The sequence below is a fragment of the Thunnus maccoyii genome, chromosome 20 (genome assembly GCF_910596095.1).
Source record: "Thunnus maccoyii chromosome 20, fThuMac1.1, whole genome shotgun sequence".
Classification (NCBI taxonomy): domain Eukaryota; kingdom Metazoa; phylum Chordata; class Actinopteri; order Scombriformes; family Scombridae; genus Thunnus; species Thunnus maccoyii.
In genome coordinates, this window is record NC_056552.1 from 16278423 (window position 1) to 16293394 (window position 14972).

General features: G+C 35.7%; 1 protein-coding gene and 1 long non-coding RNA gene across 5 annotated transcripts in view; one reads left to right on the forward strand and one right to left on the reverse strand.

The window, feature by feature from the left end:
• The window catches only part of LOC121886620 (potassium voltage-gated channel subfamily C member 1-like), a 52079-nt gene extending 39414 nt beyond the window's left edge, over positions 1 to 12665 (forward strand). For 3 of the 4 annotated variants that reach the window (XM_042396757.1, XM_042396760.1, XM_042396762.1), the window contains one exon: positions 7420 to 12665. Coding sequence is in view for 2 of the 4 variants with exons in the window: in XM_042396762.1 (XP_042252696.1) it covers positions 7420 to 7433 (14 nt within the window). In the remaining 2 variants the exon portion in view is untranslated. Of the gene's footprint in view, positions 1 to 963; positions 4917 to 7419 lie in introns of those variants that run through there. The other variant, XM_042396755.1, reaches the window with a different exon arrangement.
• LOC121886624 overlaps positions 1 to 14972 on the reverse strand; it is a 30604-nt gene that overhangs the window by 15427 nt on the left and 205 nt on the right. The window contains exon 2 of the long non-coding RNA XR_006092790.1: positions 14731 to 14905. This is a non-coding gene — a long non-coding RNA (uncharacterized LOC121886624). The remainder of the gene's footprint in view (positions 1 to 14730; positions 14906 to 14972) is intronic.

Genomic DNA, 14972 nt, shown 5'->3' on the forward strand with positions numbered 1-14972 from the left:
CTGTTGCTGCTTCCTACAGGGGGAATTCAACATCTGCATGCTGTGTTACACACCAAAACTACAGCGGGAAAGGACACAGAGGCCAATGTGTTATTTTTTTAATAATTGGTTGTTGTAAACATCAGTGCAACACTTGCACAACTATATTTTGTCACTAAATCGTTTTTTTAACCGTGTGTCATTTCCCACTGTAAACACAACGTGTACTGATCACCATTATAGGATTACCGGGGGTAGAAGGTGTTTTTAAATGTTGCAGGGAGGGCGTTTTTGAGTTGGCCATTTGAAGTTTACAGGAACCAAAAGCAGATTCTGTTTATGAAGTGTAATACAAAGCAATAAATGATTATGCATAATTTTGTTAGCGGTATTTCTGTAAGCTTATTCACCTCAAAACTTCACGTGGTCAACTCCTACACTGTATCAGTGATATCTGCGTATTTGCTGCTGTTTGTGTTAAACTGTTTGGCCGATTAGTTGTCTAAAACACCTGAACATTGCACATTAGGCTTCACATAATAAAATGTTGGGTGCTTTATTCAATAGGCCTTCTGTAGGTGTTCAATTTCTTAATATTAAAAAGTATCTTTTGCTTTTCTGTTTTGAAAAAAAAGACATATCATAACTCGCATTTTCTTGTTTTGTCTTGTCCTGTGTGTCTTGTCTGTGTCTGTCCTCGTCTGTCCTTTATATGTCTTTATGATTTCATAACATCTTCAATTTCTTATCCTTACTTTATTCTCTTCACTTATGTGCTTCTTTTCATTTTGAATTCTCAAACCTAATGTTCATGTTTAAATACTCTGCAACCTTCATCACAAACCACCTGTCTATGGGGAATTTATCATAACATGCCCAAACATTTCAACTATGATTTCCTTTTATTTTATTTGCATATGTAATAAAAACAATAACACACAATATCTAATGAATCAATCAATGTTTAAAATTATTTCCTTAAAGCAACGGGCTATGAGAAATCTCGCAGTCTCAATAACATATCGGGAATGGCTGGGTCATCACTGCGGCTCGCTCCTATCACTAGCCCACCTTTTGAAACCTATGAGGCCCCAGGACCACTGCGCCGCTGTCGTTCCCCCATTCCCTCCATTTTGTAGCAAAAAGGATGTTCATGATTGGATGATAAAAGATGCAGTGGATAGGCTACGGACGGATCGCGTTGAAGCCTCTATTTGGATTGTACAACGTGCAGAAACAATAGCAATAAGATAAAATCAACTTGAATGTAGAAAGAATGACCTCTTGTCTTGTGAATCCAATGGTTTATGATGCATGTATCAGGTTAGCTGATGGGGTCAAATAAAAATTTTAGCTTTAAAGATTATTTTAAATTATTAGAATAAATGTGAAACCAATTGGTTACTGGTTAGTAAATGAAATAGTATCAAAGGTTAATAAAAAAAAACACGAAAATGTGCACAGTTACATTTTAAATCTTAGAACTAAGTGTGTAGATGGACATCCATTTTTGTGTTTTCTGGACCAAACAAAACTGAGCTCACGTTACTGTCCAGAGAAATGACCATGAAACCAGATACTTCAGTTCATTTAGCCAAAGACAAAAATACATTTATAGATTAGATTGATGTTGAATAGGTTTCTACTTTCTGTCAATTGTGAATATTAATGTATGTACAATGTAGACATAATTTTGGTAATTCTCTCTAAAAGAACAGACTCGGCCTCTATAAGTCTCAGTATCAACACTTAATTTTGTATCTTATTGTGACATCATTGGACAATTTATGTTGATAGTTTTCACAGCAAAGCTAAGTGATGTCAAAAGTAGGAAAAAAAAACAACTTTAGGTTAAATTAAAAGAAAACAAGGAAACAAGTATTGTACCGTAAGAGCTATCTCAATTGTGCAGCCGAACATGAGTTTTGAAAATTATAGTTTATTTTATTGCACTGCTGTTAGGATCCCACATATGCACCTGTTACCTCAGAGTGTACAGTTAAAGGTCTGTTCAGTCATTTTACTTGACAGCTGCAAGTATGTTATTAATCATCATTATATCTATTTGAAACAATCATATTCAAAAACAAAAATATTGACATAAACATAAATTTATTCCAATGTCTTATTCGAATGCACAGAACAGCTACAAATGCTTAATGTACACTTGCCTCTAGCATTTGCTGTGAGTGTAAAATGTCCCTACAGGACAAACTTTTGATTAGTGTATCTAGATTTTATCAATCCAGTGGATTCAAGTAAAGTACCAGATTCAGTGCAATTTTAGTTTTAGATTAAGTTTTCAATTGGGGGTAATTATATCCTTAATTGTTAACATCATTAGGGCAGCTGAAGATCTCAGCAGTACCAGTAAATGAACTGAATGGACCTTTAAAGAAATGAGGACAGCCATGTTAACGAAATATGTTATAGGTCTACAATTTGCTCCGAACTGAAAAAAAAATTAAAGTATTTAGAAAACCGCAAAAAAATTCCAACAGTAAACTACAGTAAATGTACCCGAAACATCAGATATGGATGACCACATATTTAATTATATAGTTAAAACAAATACAAGCACTTTACCAACAAGCATTATGTTATATGTTAATGTTATTTTACTAATCTTTAAAAAATTAGTTTGCATGTTGGCATAAAACATAGATTATATTATAAATCATAAACAGATTGATCATGTGAGACCAACCCATCAAACACATCTCTAACAAAGATGTTCAGCTTTTCTAAATATCTGTTTTGCTTGTTTTTCACTTTTTTATGTTTTTTTAAAATATGATTTAGCGTAAGGTTTTGTTTTAAATGGTTACCTTAAACAGTAATAAAATGACCAAATGCAATCTGTTGGTTAATATTTGAAAAATAATAAGACAGTGTTATAATACAATGTGAAGAGTCAAACATTCATATCTTTTTTTTATTAACTGATGTCCTTCCTCAGACTGCCATCCTTACATGAAAATAGATATAATTATGTTAAAAGTGAAGCAAAAAATATGTAAAAAAAATAAAATAATGACACATTCACATATGCAATAAACATGCAATATTACTTTTATGCTGGAAAACATGCTGTGCATATGTAAATATGCAGATCTATTTTTAATCTTAGAAATGCACAGACTCACTAGGAAGTCTTAACTATGATTTAGCTGTTCCAGTGTAAAAAAGTATTACGATGACATGAGCCATTTGTCATTTGTTTGATTTCAAGTCAATGTGGTCTTACTGGTCTTTTAGACTTTTTGATGTTGTAGCTGCCATTTTTACTTGTTTTAGTTTTGTAATGGTTTTATATTTTTTTTCACTTGTACTAGTAATGTGTATTTCATTGTAAGGAATGACTTTTCTGTACCACTGATTGTCTAAAAATAACATTTGTCAAAAAAGATACAATGTCCTTTTAAACTGTCTTTAAGTTGTTTAACGAACAGAAATGTAGTAAGAGTGAGATCATGAGGAAAACTGTAAGTGCTTTAGATCCAACAAGTACTTCTATACTTGTTTAGAGAGTCTGGTCCTCATTTCACTATTTTACTGTCACAATCAATGGTCCTGATTGCCATTTTGTCTAAAAATCAATGTGCTTCCAGACTAAACTTTGAGAACTTAGACATGCAGTATTGAAAGCGATAACATCACTTGAATGTTTGCTTGAATCTGTTGTCGACTGCAGTTTGAGAGGTTTGTAAAAGTTGTCTCATGTCGGGTAGATCCCACCACACAGTCGCTGCAAGAAGTAATGCTTGCCTGACTTTGATACGGGTTTTTGAAGGCCATTGCACATATTTTCAGACTCAAGTTGCTAATAGTTGTGCTTATGCTCAATATTGTTTCATTTCACCATTATGATCAAAAAATTATAATAATTTAGTGTTGTCTGAAAATATCTGAAACAGCATGCAGAGTTTCAAGCATTTGGCAATGTGTTATATCAACCTGAACTTGTACATTTAAAGGTAAGGAAACTCTGGGATAATATGTTTTTAAATTGATCTAACTTTCAGAAAAACATTTTTAGACATATAATGAGTAAAGTGTACAATGACACACATTGATTGGCCTGGGTTTAATCCTCAAAGCTAATGTCAGTCCAGTACATCAGAAACCTGAATACTCTGTAATTTTTTGTTAGCATCACTTCTCTCAGTGGTCAAAACCCCAGTAAACCTTCTAGCGCACATGCACACTGCATTATCTTTAAATTATTCCACAATGTGGATGTTACAATTTGCACATTACTTTATTTTAAATGTACATTTTCTGTTACAGTCAAGGAAAATGTCCATCTGTTCTTTACTGTATTTCTGCAGTGGAGTGTTTTTCTTTAATGCTGTAATTGACTGACATGGGGTTAGAGGAATAACATAATCTCATACACCTTCATTTTAATTTTAACATTTATGATTGTAGAATTACTGTATTTGTTAATATGTGCATATTTGTATTGTATCAAAACAAATCTGAGGAATGTCATAACTGTGGTTCTGTTGAGTATAAAGAGTCATATCACATAGTTGTGACCAATGCAAATCACCTAGAACACTCTGAAGTAAACATTGTTTGAATAAACAAAACAGGCAGATATTGTAAGTGCCTCTATGAGGCCCCTGTAGGCTCTGATGTCAATTTAGGAGTTAATTTAAACTAGCTAGATTTAACTAGCTATACCTTTGAAGCAATGCTTAATAGGTCAGTGGTTATTATTGAATATGTACATATCTGTATCTACACATGAGAATACATTAAAGTCATATGAAATTAATATATCTTTGTATACTTTGTGTGTGGGGCACGAAGTTTCATAGCAGCTGCTTCTAGCAGAGTTGAATGATTTAATATGTCTGTCATCAGAAAGGTGTTTGCTTAATGAGGTGCTAAACTAACCTAACTACACCACATACTGAGAAACCCTGACGCTCTGCTATATATAAATGCATTTTTTTTTTTTATTTTACTCCACCATTTCCACATCATATGGCCATTTTTAAAGCATAACATTATTAATTCAGCTGTAATGACAACTGGTGTAATCAGAATCAGCTTTATTGGCTACAAATGTTTATACACCAAGTATCTGACTCCAATTTCTAGTGGTTGAAGTACAGTGCCGATTTCTGAGAGGAAATTCTGTTATCTAAGAAATATTGTTTTTCACAAACGCTGTTTGAGTGTAACTTGTGCAATCAGAAGACTTGTACCAGTTAAACCGGTGTATGTTGCTATGATGCATTTACAGTATATGGCATTGCTTTCATGGTAAAACTAGCTTGTAACGTCCACTAAACAAATTGTATTATGTCATTAGTATGTACCATTGCAAACTAACTGTAAAGCTATCAATCCTCTTGTTGCAAAAAAGTTCTCCAAATGTTGGACTATTCCTTTAATTGACACCAGGGGCCAGATATATTAATAATATACAGTATGTACTGAAATAATGCATACTTTCCACAAAGAAACTGTCATTTATAAACATGATATACAGAATGTGCTATTAAAATGACTACTTCAAGGCAAACTTTACAGCATGCATAGAGGTTTAATATAGTGCTGAGCTGAGTGTGATACAGCAATATAAAAAAAGGAACAATAATGTTAAAGAGACATTTATTTGGAGCTTTGCTCTTTTAAGCACAAAAGCCTCTGTAGTCTCAGAGTGCCTTATATAACATCCTTTTTACAGGATAGATCTCTATTCTATCAGTACAGTACTATACATATTTTTAGCTATATTGTATTGTAATGTGGGAATAAGAATAACGTACATTGGATCATAATTTTGACCTAGTTGTGTCATCAATCAATGAGCTGGTATGATTTACAATACCAGTGTATAATGGATATGTGTAGCAACACAAAGGCTGCTTTGGCACTGTTTCACTGTGTTACTGCTGCCAGAACAAAGACAGAAAGTCTGGTTTAAGTCCAAACAAATAGTAATGTGTCAGTATCCAGTTATGGATTATGTAAAGAAAAAGACATGCAGGACATATTAACTTACTTCTGATTTTGTGCATACATTACACATTTTGGAAATTACATAGTTTTATGCATCTGACACTAGGAGAAGCTCTCTAATAATACTCTTTTAATACAATTAGACAGCCTATGCTTAATGGGTGAACAGCCATGGTGGGTTAGATTAATGGGTGCCTGTTACTCATAATGTAATTCACAATCTCTTGTAAGATGTATGAGAGCCTTTTCTCTCAGTTGACTAAATCCAGAACTGTCTTGCAAAGAGATTTTGTCTGGAGAAAACTGCAGCTACACAGTGGAAATTGACAGAAGAAGATGAAACGAAGAGCAGACGGAAGGAGCTAATGTGGCTGCAATAAAGGAGAATGTTTGTATTGTGGGTTGATGTATGTTTCATACTTATGCTGGTGAGACCACAACAGAAGTGTTTAATCTCCCAGTAAATAATGTATGATGCCAGCACATGTGATACAAGAATTGTTTGCTATAACTACAGGCAATGAACGAAAAACAGCTCAGTCTGCTGTTGTTGGCAAACATTTTCTTGAATTAGCACCTGTGTTTGCATGATGCATAGCTGAAGTTGAGGGGGGAGGTTAAGCCTCCTGACATGGTGTCAGCTCAGTGTGTAATTCCAACATTTGCTTCAGAAAATACTGTATAATAATTTCTCTTTTAAATGTGAAAATGTTCCATGAAGAGCATTGAGTATGTTTGTGTGTGTCCATCTGTCAAAAATGTGTTTTTCCATGAGGTGTACATATCATCTAAATGAAAGTGTTTGCACATGTACACACACACATACACACACACACACACACACACATCAATGGAGGATCTCCCTATCACCTAATCTTATTCGCTTTGAAATTTTCTGTACATTCTTCACCCCTGTCAAGATGATGACTATGTTTGCTGGCAGAGTGGAGAGGATGGTGCTGGTCAGCTGGCTGGCAGTTTGTTTCATTCAGTCTATTGTACATGTATGCTTTTCTAATATGATCACCATTTCTTTATTTTTCTTATTCAGGAATAACTTATGTGCTAACTTTTTGTCTGTATGTTTGAGATAGACTGTTATTGTAGTTGTACTAGAGTTGTCATTACAGTTCAAATTCGTGCACTTTATTCTGACTTGCACAGTTAACCAGCAGTTTACAGGTAATGGTAATCTCTGATTACTTCCCTACTGTATTGTACATAACTGAAATAGAAACTGTGTAATGAAAATTTATGTGATTGGCAAATTCCAAATATGAGAGAAATCATCAATTTATGTCACAGATTGGTTTATATTAGTTGAGCACTGCTATAAACCAATCTAGATACAAGTGCTAACTCGTAATATTAAGTTTCAATTTCACTGAACAGAATTTTCTTACATATTAAGTTTATTATCTGAGACTGAATATTAATGGATTTCTGTTCTTGTCTTCACAGTGTTAAGTTTCTAGCATTCGCCTTCTCTCTAATGAGGAGTCAGTAACCGGTAAACACAAAATTGCGGCAGGAGCCACATAAGCGACAAGTGTGACATGGATGGACAGTTTAAAGGAGATCTTTGGGGTGACAAGAGAGAGACCAGAGGTTAATCATGAATTTAAAAAAAAAATCACATGGTCAGCTCCTCACGTTGTTACCAAAGCAGCCTCTCGGAACTCCGACCACATTTTTGACAACTGTCTGACTGACAGACCTATTTTTTTCCCTTTTTTTTCGGCAAACTGACTGAGCATTGCACTGACACACTTTGGGAGAGAAAAGGACTCCTGATTACACATTCCAGATGACATCACTCCGACAACATCATACTCGCCATCTTGTACGATGACCAACTCAGTACCATCTACAGTGCTGAACAACTGAGCATCTTCACAAGTTTCCGAAAAACACTTGTCTTCACAAAGGACTGAATGAACAATGTAGCATCTCTGCTAACATATTGTAGCATTTGTTGGCTGGGAAATAACTTGACTTAAATCCATCAATGGTTCGAAGAGAGAGGAATTTATGCATTCAAATGATCTTTTAGATGTCATTTTCCTCTTGGGTTCCTTTTCAGTGAAGAAAAAAAAAATATTGAGTACATGAGAGACAAAGGATTCGTCTTACTCATTAAAACACTTGACATTCCAAAAAAAAAAAAAAAGATGCACTGAATACAAACAGTGAAATCACAAATGCACAGTATTTAACAAGACCCATATTAAAGTCCCTCATTCAAGTTTAGCACTTGTATAGCAGTCATGTTTGCCACTGAACCTATGTCTTCCATTCACTTTTATCAGACTGAAACACTGCCCTCCCCACAAGTAATGAGATAATCAAAAGCAGATGTTGAACAAATGAAGCACATGTAGCATCAGCTCCAACAGGTCATGTACAGCTTCCACTGTACATTTAGACTCACCTGAAATATTCACCAAGAGAAAATGGTGGAAAAAAGACTTTTCTTTATCTCTCATGTACTTACATGTGGGATACCAAAGGTCCTGTAGCATGCACTTGCTGGATGACCTTATGTAATGTATTGTAGATTAGGAGAAATATTCCATTTGGGGTGAAGAACTCGCCCTAATACTTGCCATTTTCTCTGTATGGTACAAAGTCATTCCTCTAAAAGAACTGAATACTCGCTCCTTTAACTGCCACTAGCATCCCCTCCCCTTATGCACATTTAAATATTACAAGTATTTTTCCCATTTCTGGCTGACACAATGCTCCGTCATGGGGAGAAAACAGACTCAAGGAGACCGTCCTAGAGACAGCTGTCAGTCTTTCGTCAATAACGAGGAATATTGGCCTACCTAAATTACAAAGAAAAGGACAACCCTGCCACAAGGACACTTTTTACATCACATTAAACTGTCCATTAGCTGTAAATTCTATGTTATCATTTTTGAAAGGGACCAATCAGATAAACGTTCCCCGAACACAAAGGCCTACACTGCCAATAAGGCACAAGAATCCCCAGATGCGTACTGCCCCATCTCTATCTTGTACCTCTTGCTGCCAACGACTGCTTCACTGGTAAGTCGATGTCAAGATAAGGATGGCCCATCAGGGGAGCCCTTAGGCAAAGGGGAAAATGAAAAGAAATGGACCAAGAGTAAAGCAAGTGGAAGTGTACAAAGAGAACAAATCTATATTTTGATAAACAAATCAACTATCCATGGCTTCGGAGGCAGATTCTGAGCAGAAAAACGGTCCAGAATGGAAGGAAGGAGAAAAAAAAAAAAATCAGATGCAAATGTGAATAGAAAATTTGGCATCATGAAATGGAGTCAAAGTCCTGGGAAAAGAAGGGAAGCGATTATTTTGTGGGTGGGGGGTGAAGAGAAGTTGTTTTCCCCACAAGCACTGGAAAAAATGTTTTTTTGAAAGACAATGAGAAACGACAGACTCTTGCTTATAAAGACACGGGGATGACAAAGGACGGACGCTGAGATAAACAAATGAGAAAAAAAAAAGATAATGCATTTTTGTAACTTTGTTTACCAGCATGACTACTTTGCATGACTGTCTTTTCTGCAAGCCCTTAGTTGAAGACAAGGGTGCTAGAGATACAAAAAAGTATATATAAAATGAATTAAAAAAATGTTATATGCAATTAATGTTTTAAAAAAGATTATAATGAAAGAGAAGAGCTATATTTTGTTTTGACAAGTAAAAAAAAAAAAAAATGTGAATATTGAAACATGTATGTTCGCAAAGTACACCCTGAACTATGTTTTGTTTGATGAAATCTCTCTGCTACTACTGCCCTACATTCCTCATTCCAGGGTTTTCAACCGCTGCCATAGATTTTACTTTGTAATGCATTAAGCAGTATATTTCCTAACCATCCTATCAACAGCGATCATTCAAGACTTTGCCAAACTATAGCATTTGTGTGAAGGATGTGTGTTGTTAATCACAAAGTCCATGTTTTCCTCCTTGAATCATTTGCACAACTACCGTAGCAGCAGCAGCAGCAGCAGCAACAGCAGCAATTGTAAAACAACAGCTCTCCATACTTTGACTGCTTGATTAAATACTCATAGTTTGCTTTTTTTCTTTGGCAATAATACAAGAGTTGTCACATGATTGTAGCAGGGCAAACGGAGAACCTCGGGAGTATCTTCAACGCCTCAGTGTTAAAGAGATTTGTAAAGGCCTTGGATGTCCCATGGCAGGATTTTGCTGGGATAGGCAGTTCTGTTCCACTAGTCCTAAAGAGAAAAATGGGAGCACAAGCGCAGGATATCAAAAAAAAAAAAAAAAAGATCAATAAAAGATATGAGAGATACTATATTGGCGAACAGTCAAGAGAGATTTCAGGTTTGCATGGAACCAACTGCCATTCCAAAGTTTGTATGTGGTTTAAAGGACTCAGGTGTGTTGATGGTGTGTGTGGATGTAGGTGTTTTGCTATTTTCTTTCTAACATAATAAATTCTAGTATATAGACAACGATAATGTGAACACCTCACAGTGATGTGTAAAAAACGCATGCATTATGACTTGATAATCTCTCGAGGGGGGAACAGAGCCTTGACATATCCCCTTAGCCTCCTGTCATTGTTTGTCATGAATCCAGTCCTGATAACTATGAACACTGTGCCGTGTCGTAGAGCAGAAACGTCTTCCTCCGAGAGGCAACTGACAACTACTCACACTCACGGTGTCAGCATGAGTGTGTAGCGGTAGCTCGTCTTTTGTTTTTTTTTGTTGGGTTTTTTTTTTTTTTTTTTAGATGGTCAGGTCTTGCATCCGTCGTTGTCCATGGAGTTACCGTCATCCAGCTGGCTTGTTGGCAGCTCATTACAGCACACAACGCAGTCATGTAAGCACCAATCAAAGAGACCCAGAGCTTCCAAAATGATGTCAGTGAAGTACTTTTAAGTGTTGTGAGAAAGAGAGGATGAGAGATACCAGTGTCCACCGAGGGGAGATTGATCTTAAAAAAAAAAGTCTTGATAAAAATTTTTAAAAAAGGCATCTCATTGTTGAGTGCACTTCAAGCACCTCATCTTTGGTTTGGTAATCCAAGTGAGTTTCAGGCCCTGCTGGTCCAGGGCTCAGCTCAGGCAGCTGAATGGTCTTCTGTCCATTCCTAGTACATTGCAGTTGGAGGCTCACCAGTATATGAGACTCAGTGGTGTGATGTAGACTACAGAGACTATTCAAGAATTCTGTCGAGTCTACACTGGTTTTACAGGGTCTAGAACTTTTGTCTATTTGCAAAAATGGTCTGTGGGATTTTGTTTTGGTCCCTTATCTTTTTGAAACTCCGATTTCAGTTCCCATTTTGGAAGGCATTCAGCAACTATGGCTTCGATGGTCACAAAGATGTTTATGAATATTTCAGAGGTAAACTTCTAGCAATGGTGCGCACACTTGCAAAAACCCCCTGTGCTTCACCCAGCTGCGTGTGTTTTTAAGGCCAAGTACTTTTTTTTTTTTTAAATTTCTTTCCTTGTCGTTCACTGTTGAGTTTGCCATTTCTCCATTCTCTACATTGTGACTGCTCTGCCAATGCCAGGCTAAAAAAAAGATGTCTTTCCTTTTCTATTGCATAATACTGCCATTTGATTTAGTCATGTTGAACAGAATGAGTTACAATGTTGAGAGTGCTAAGTCTGTTTTATTTTTCTTGCAATCTGTTATAAATTTGTTCAGGATTTCCTGTGTAACATTCACATAACCAAAAGAACAAAATGCTTTACATAGTAAGTAGGTGCCACTGTTAACCGGAAGGCTACTATGTGTAGTGATAATATTATGACATGTCCTCTCCAGGTGTACGGGAGGTGTTATGTCGTCCTTGGGTGACACATACTCAATGACATCCTATTCATTTTCTCTTTATGTGCCTGTTTCTGTTTAATATGTTTTTTTGTTTGTTCAGCTGAGGACACTGTATGCAATCTGCACCACGAATGCCACTGATCGACACTTACTGTATGCTCCCTGAGACACAGATGTTCTGTCATCAGTCCAGATGATTGCAACCACATGTGTAGTGGCTTTATGGCTTTCCATAGAGTGACTTAGCAATCACACTATCTAAAAAATATATATATTTCATTTTACTAAATGATGAGACCAGAGTTGTTTTAGAGGAAATGTTATCATACTAAATTGATTTTTCTAATATACAATATTATTTTGATCAGAAATAATGTGATTAACACCACAAAAGTTATACATCTTATATTACAGACTAACACCATGCATTAACATAAGATTTCCAAAGATAAAAGATCTATGTTCATTCCACATGCCACCAAATAGTATAAAACAGACTTAGGTACTAGTCCATTGTACTGCGGTCTTAGTAGGAGAGTGAATGGGGAGAAGAGGTGGTCACTGGAGTATCTGGTTGTGACTTATGCCGGATTTTATTTTTGAAATGTTGGAACACAAAGAACAACTCATCAAGAACTGTATAAAGTATATTTCAATGGAATGTTCATGATCTATCTTTTTATATTTTGAAGAAAAAATAGAAACATATCAATAAAGTGTCATAATTGAACATATTTCTACTATTGAGACTTAAAATGTATGAATGTCAATGCGATCTAATGTGAACCGATCTCCATAGCAGCTTGAATGAATAACTGATTAACAGTCATGAGATGCTTTTTCAGAGACATAAAAATTGCTTAAAAATCATTGAAATGAAGTTAAAATAAATGAAAAACTGACATCAGCGGTGTGCCGGTTTGTTTCAGACTTCTAACCAATGAAATGTGGACTCCTGTGCATACTGACTGAATTAGGTTGATATTATAACATTCTGTACTGACTGTCACAGTTAACACTATTCATCAGCCTGTCAGGAACAGGTTACCACAATACAGTGATTGATATAATCTGACTTGATGTAAGAACACGATGAAAAATCCAAAGTCTTCCAAGAAAGTGAAAGATGACACATTAAATTTGTGTGACTGGAAGTTTTAAGGATATTGGTTTATTTTCAAGCCAGCGTTTCCAAGAAGGTGAAGCTGTCCGGTTGCATTTGAGCCATTTAGAGCCTCTAAAATAAAGACTTGTCACATAATGGTGATCTATAATTTTGAGGTCAACTGTAACAGTGTCGTGACATTTGAGAATGGTGAGCTAATATACAGTAAGTGCCTTCCTTCTCGCCTGATATCATATCAAATAACTAACTGTAACTCAGTGTCTGTGAAACTGAACACCAACTACATGTCAGAATCATCAGGATCTGTAAGATTTTGTAACTGAAAATGATACAGTATAATTTTATTTCTTGGAACCAAAAACAAATTTGAAGATTTGGGGAAAGGGAGCAAAACAGGTGGAGAAAATGAAAATTGTCATGGTAATTTTGAAGAAACCAAATCAGAATTACAAAATAATTTGTGGCAAGGAGGAAAAGATTTGAAAATGATGACAGTGGTGGCTAGTTGAAGCTCATAACATAATACCTGCTGAATGACAGGAAATGAAAAGAATTTCATGGCTGCTGTTTGTTAAATTGATCTTATCCATAGTAAAGTCATAGACCCAAAAGCTCTGTAAGGGTCACATAGTAATGTGGTCTGATGAGTCATCTGTTTTCTACTTATGAATACCCACAGTCAGCTTCAAACTGTTCTTCATGGTGATGAAACTGTGGTTGTATGGGCAGCCATCTCATGGGAGTCACAGTGTCTCATGATTGCTTTTCATAGATGCTTAAATGCCAAACAATGTAAAGCCATTTTACCGAACCAGAGGCACCTATACTACTGTCATAGATTATGATGCTGAACACGTCACTCAATCTTTACATTTTGTGGTTGATTTCCACATCCTTTCCTCATGAAAGAACTAGAGGATTTCTTTGCTGCATTTAATTAATATTTTATATTCATATATTGTTGATTTCCACCCCCCTGTATACACTCTTATTTTATAAGCACATTAACACGCATGGGCATCAGACTCCATAGTAAGCTGTCTGAGTTATATCATTTTATGACATTACACGTGATCAAATGTAATGTAGCAGCCCAGTATGCAGTGTTTTTTCACTGTGACTGAAGGCAGCAATGAGGAAATGTCGGCAAAGGCCTCTGTCAGTTTTTTTCTGCTTTGTGCCAAAACATCACCTCCCTCTGGTGGCAACACACAGTAGTGTCTGCTTTGGTGGATTCTGATAGATGGATGAAGAGCTCAGACTATTGCAAAGACTAATAACAGTAAATCTGATTGAAAAGTTGATTTAGTCTTTGTTTGTTTGGTTTTTGTTTGTCAGTTACATTCTTGTTTTGTTTTAAACTCAAACTTGAAATGAACTGAACATTTGGTAGTATTAGTCTTCAATTAAAAAACAGTTTCTCTCCATGCCAAATTTTACCCCAAATTCTATTATAAGTTTGTAATATTAATATTATTATAAGAAAGCGATAGCTATGCAATGCGAAAAACTCCTTTGATCACATATTTATGTCACCACTGAAAGAATATTTTAACCAAATTTTGGCCTATTTTAATCTCATATTATTTACTGCTTTATACCTTATGACAGACCAATGATTTATAGTTTAAACTGCAGAAGACAGCTGTACCTTGATTCACCGTACAGTATTTCAATAATAAGTTTTTGAAACAGATGTTTGAACAAAGATTCCTTCAGGCTCATGCCAATTAGAACTTATGCCCAAAAGATAAGTGATATTCATGCTATTTTGTATATTTGTAGCATGTATATTATTTTGCCTTTTTGTATGGTAACCATCAAAATAAACAGTACCTGAAATTCAGTCCTCCAAGGTGCAGGTGGTAGTTGACTTCCTGCTGAAGCATGTTGTGTGATACACAGCAGTCCTGTGGGGATCAGTAACAGTGAAAAGACTGACAGGAGCTGATCACAATCTGGGGGTGATGGTAAAGGGTCCAGTTTTCTTTGAATGCAAGCATCAATGTCCCTGACAGAAGGGGAGAAATATGACAGAGCTAAATAGAACCTGCATTACCCATATACTGATCATCGTG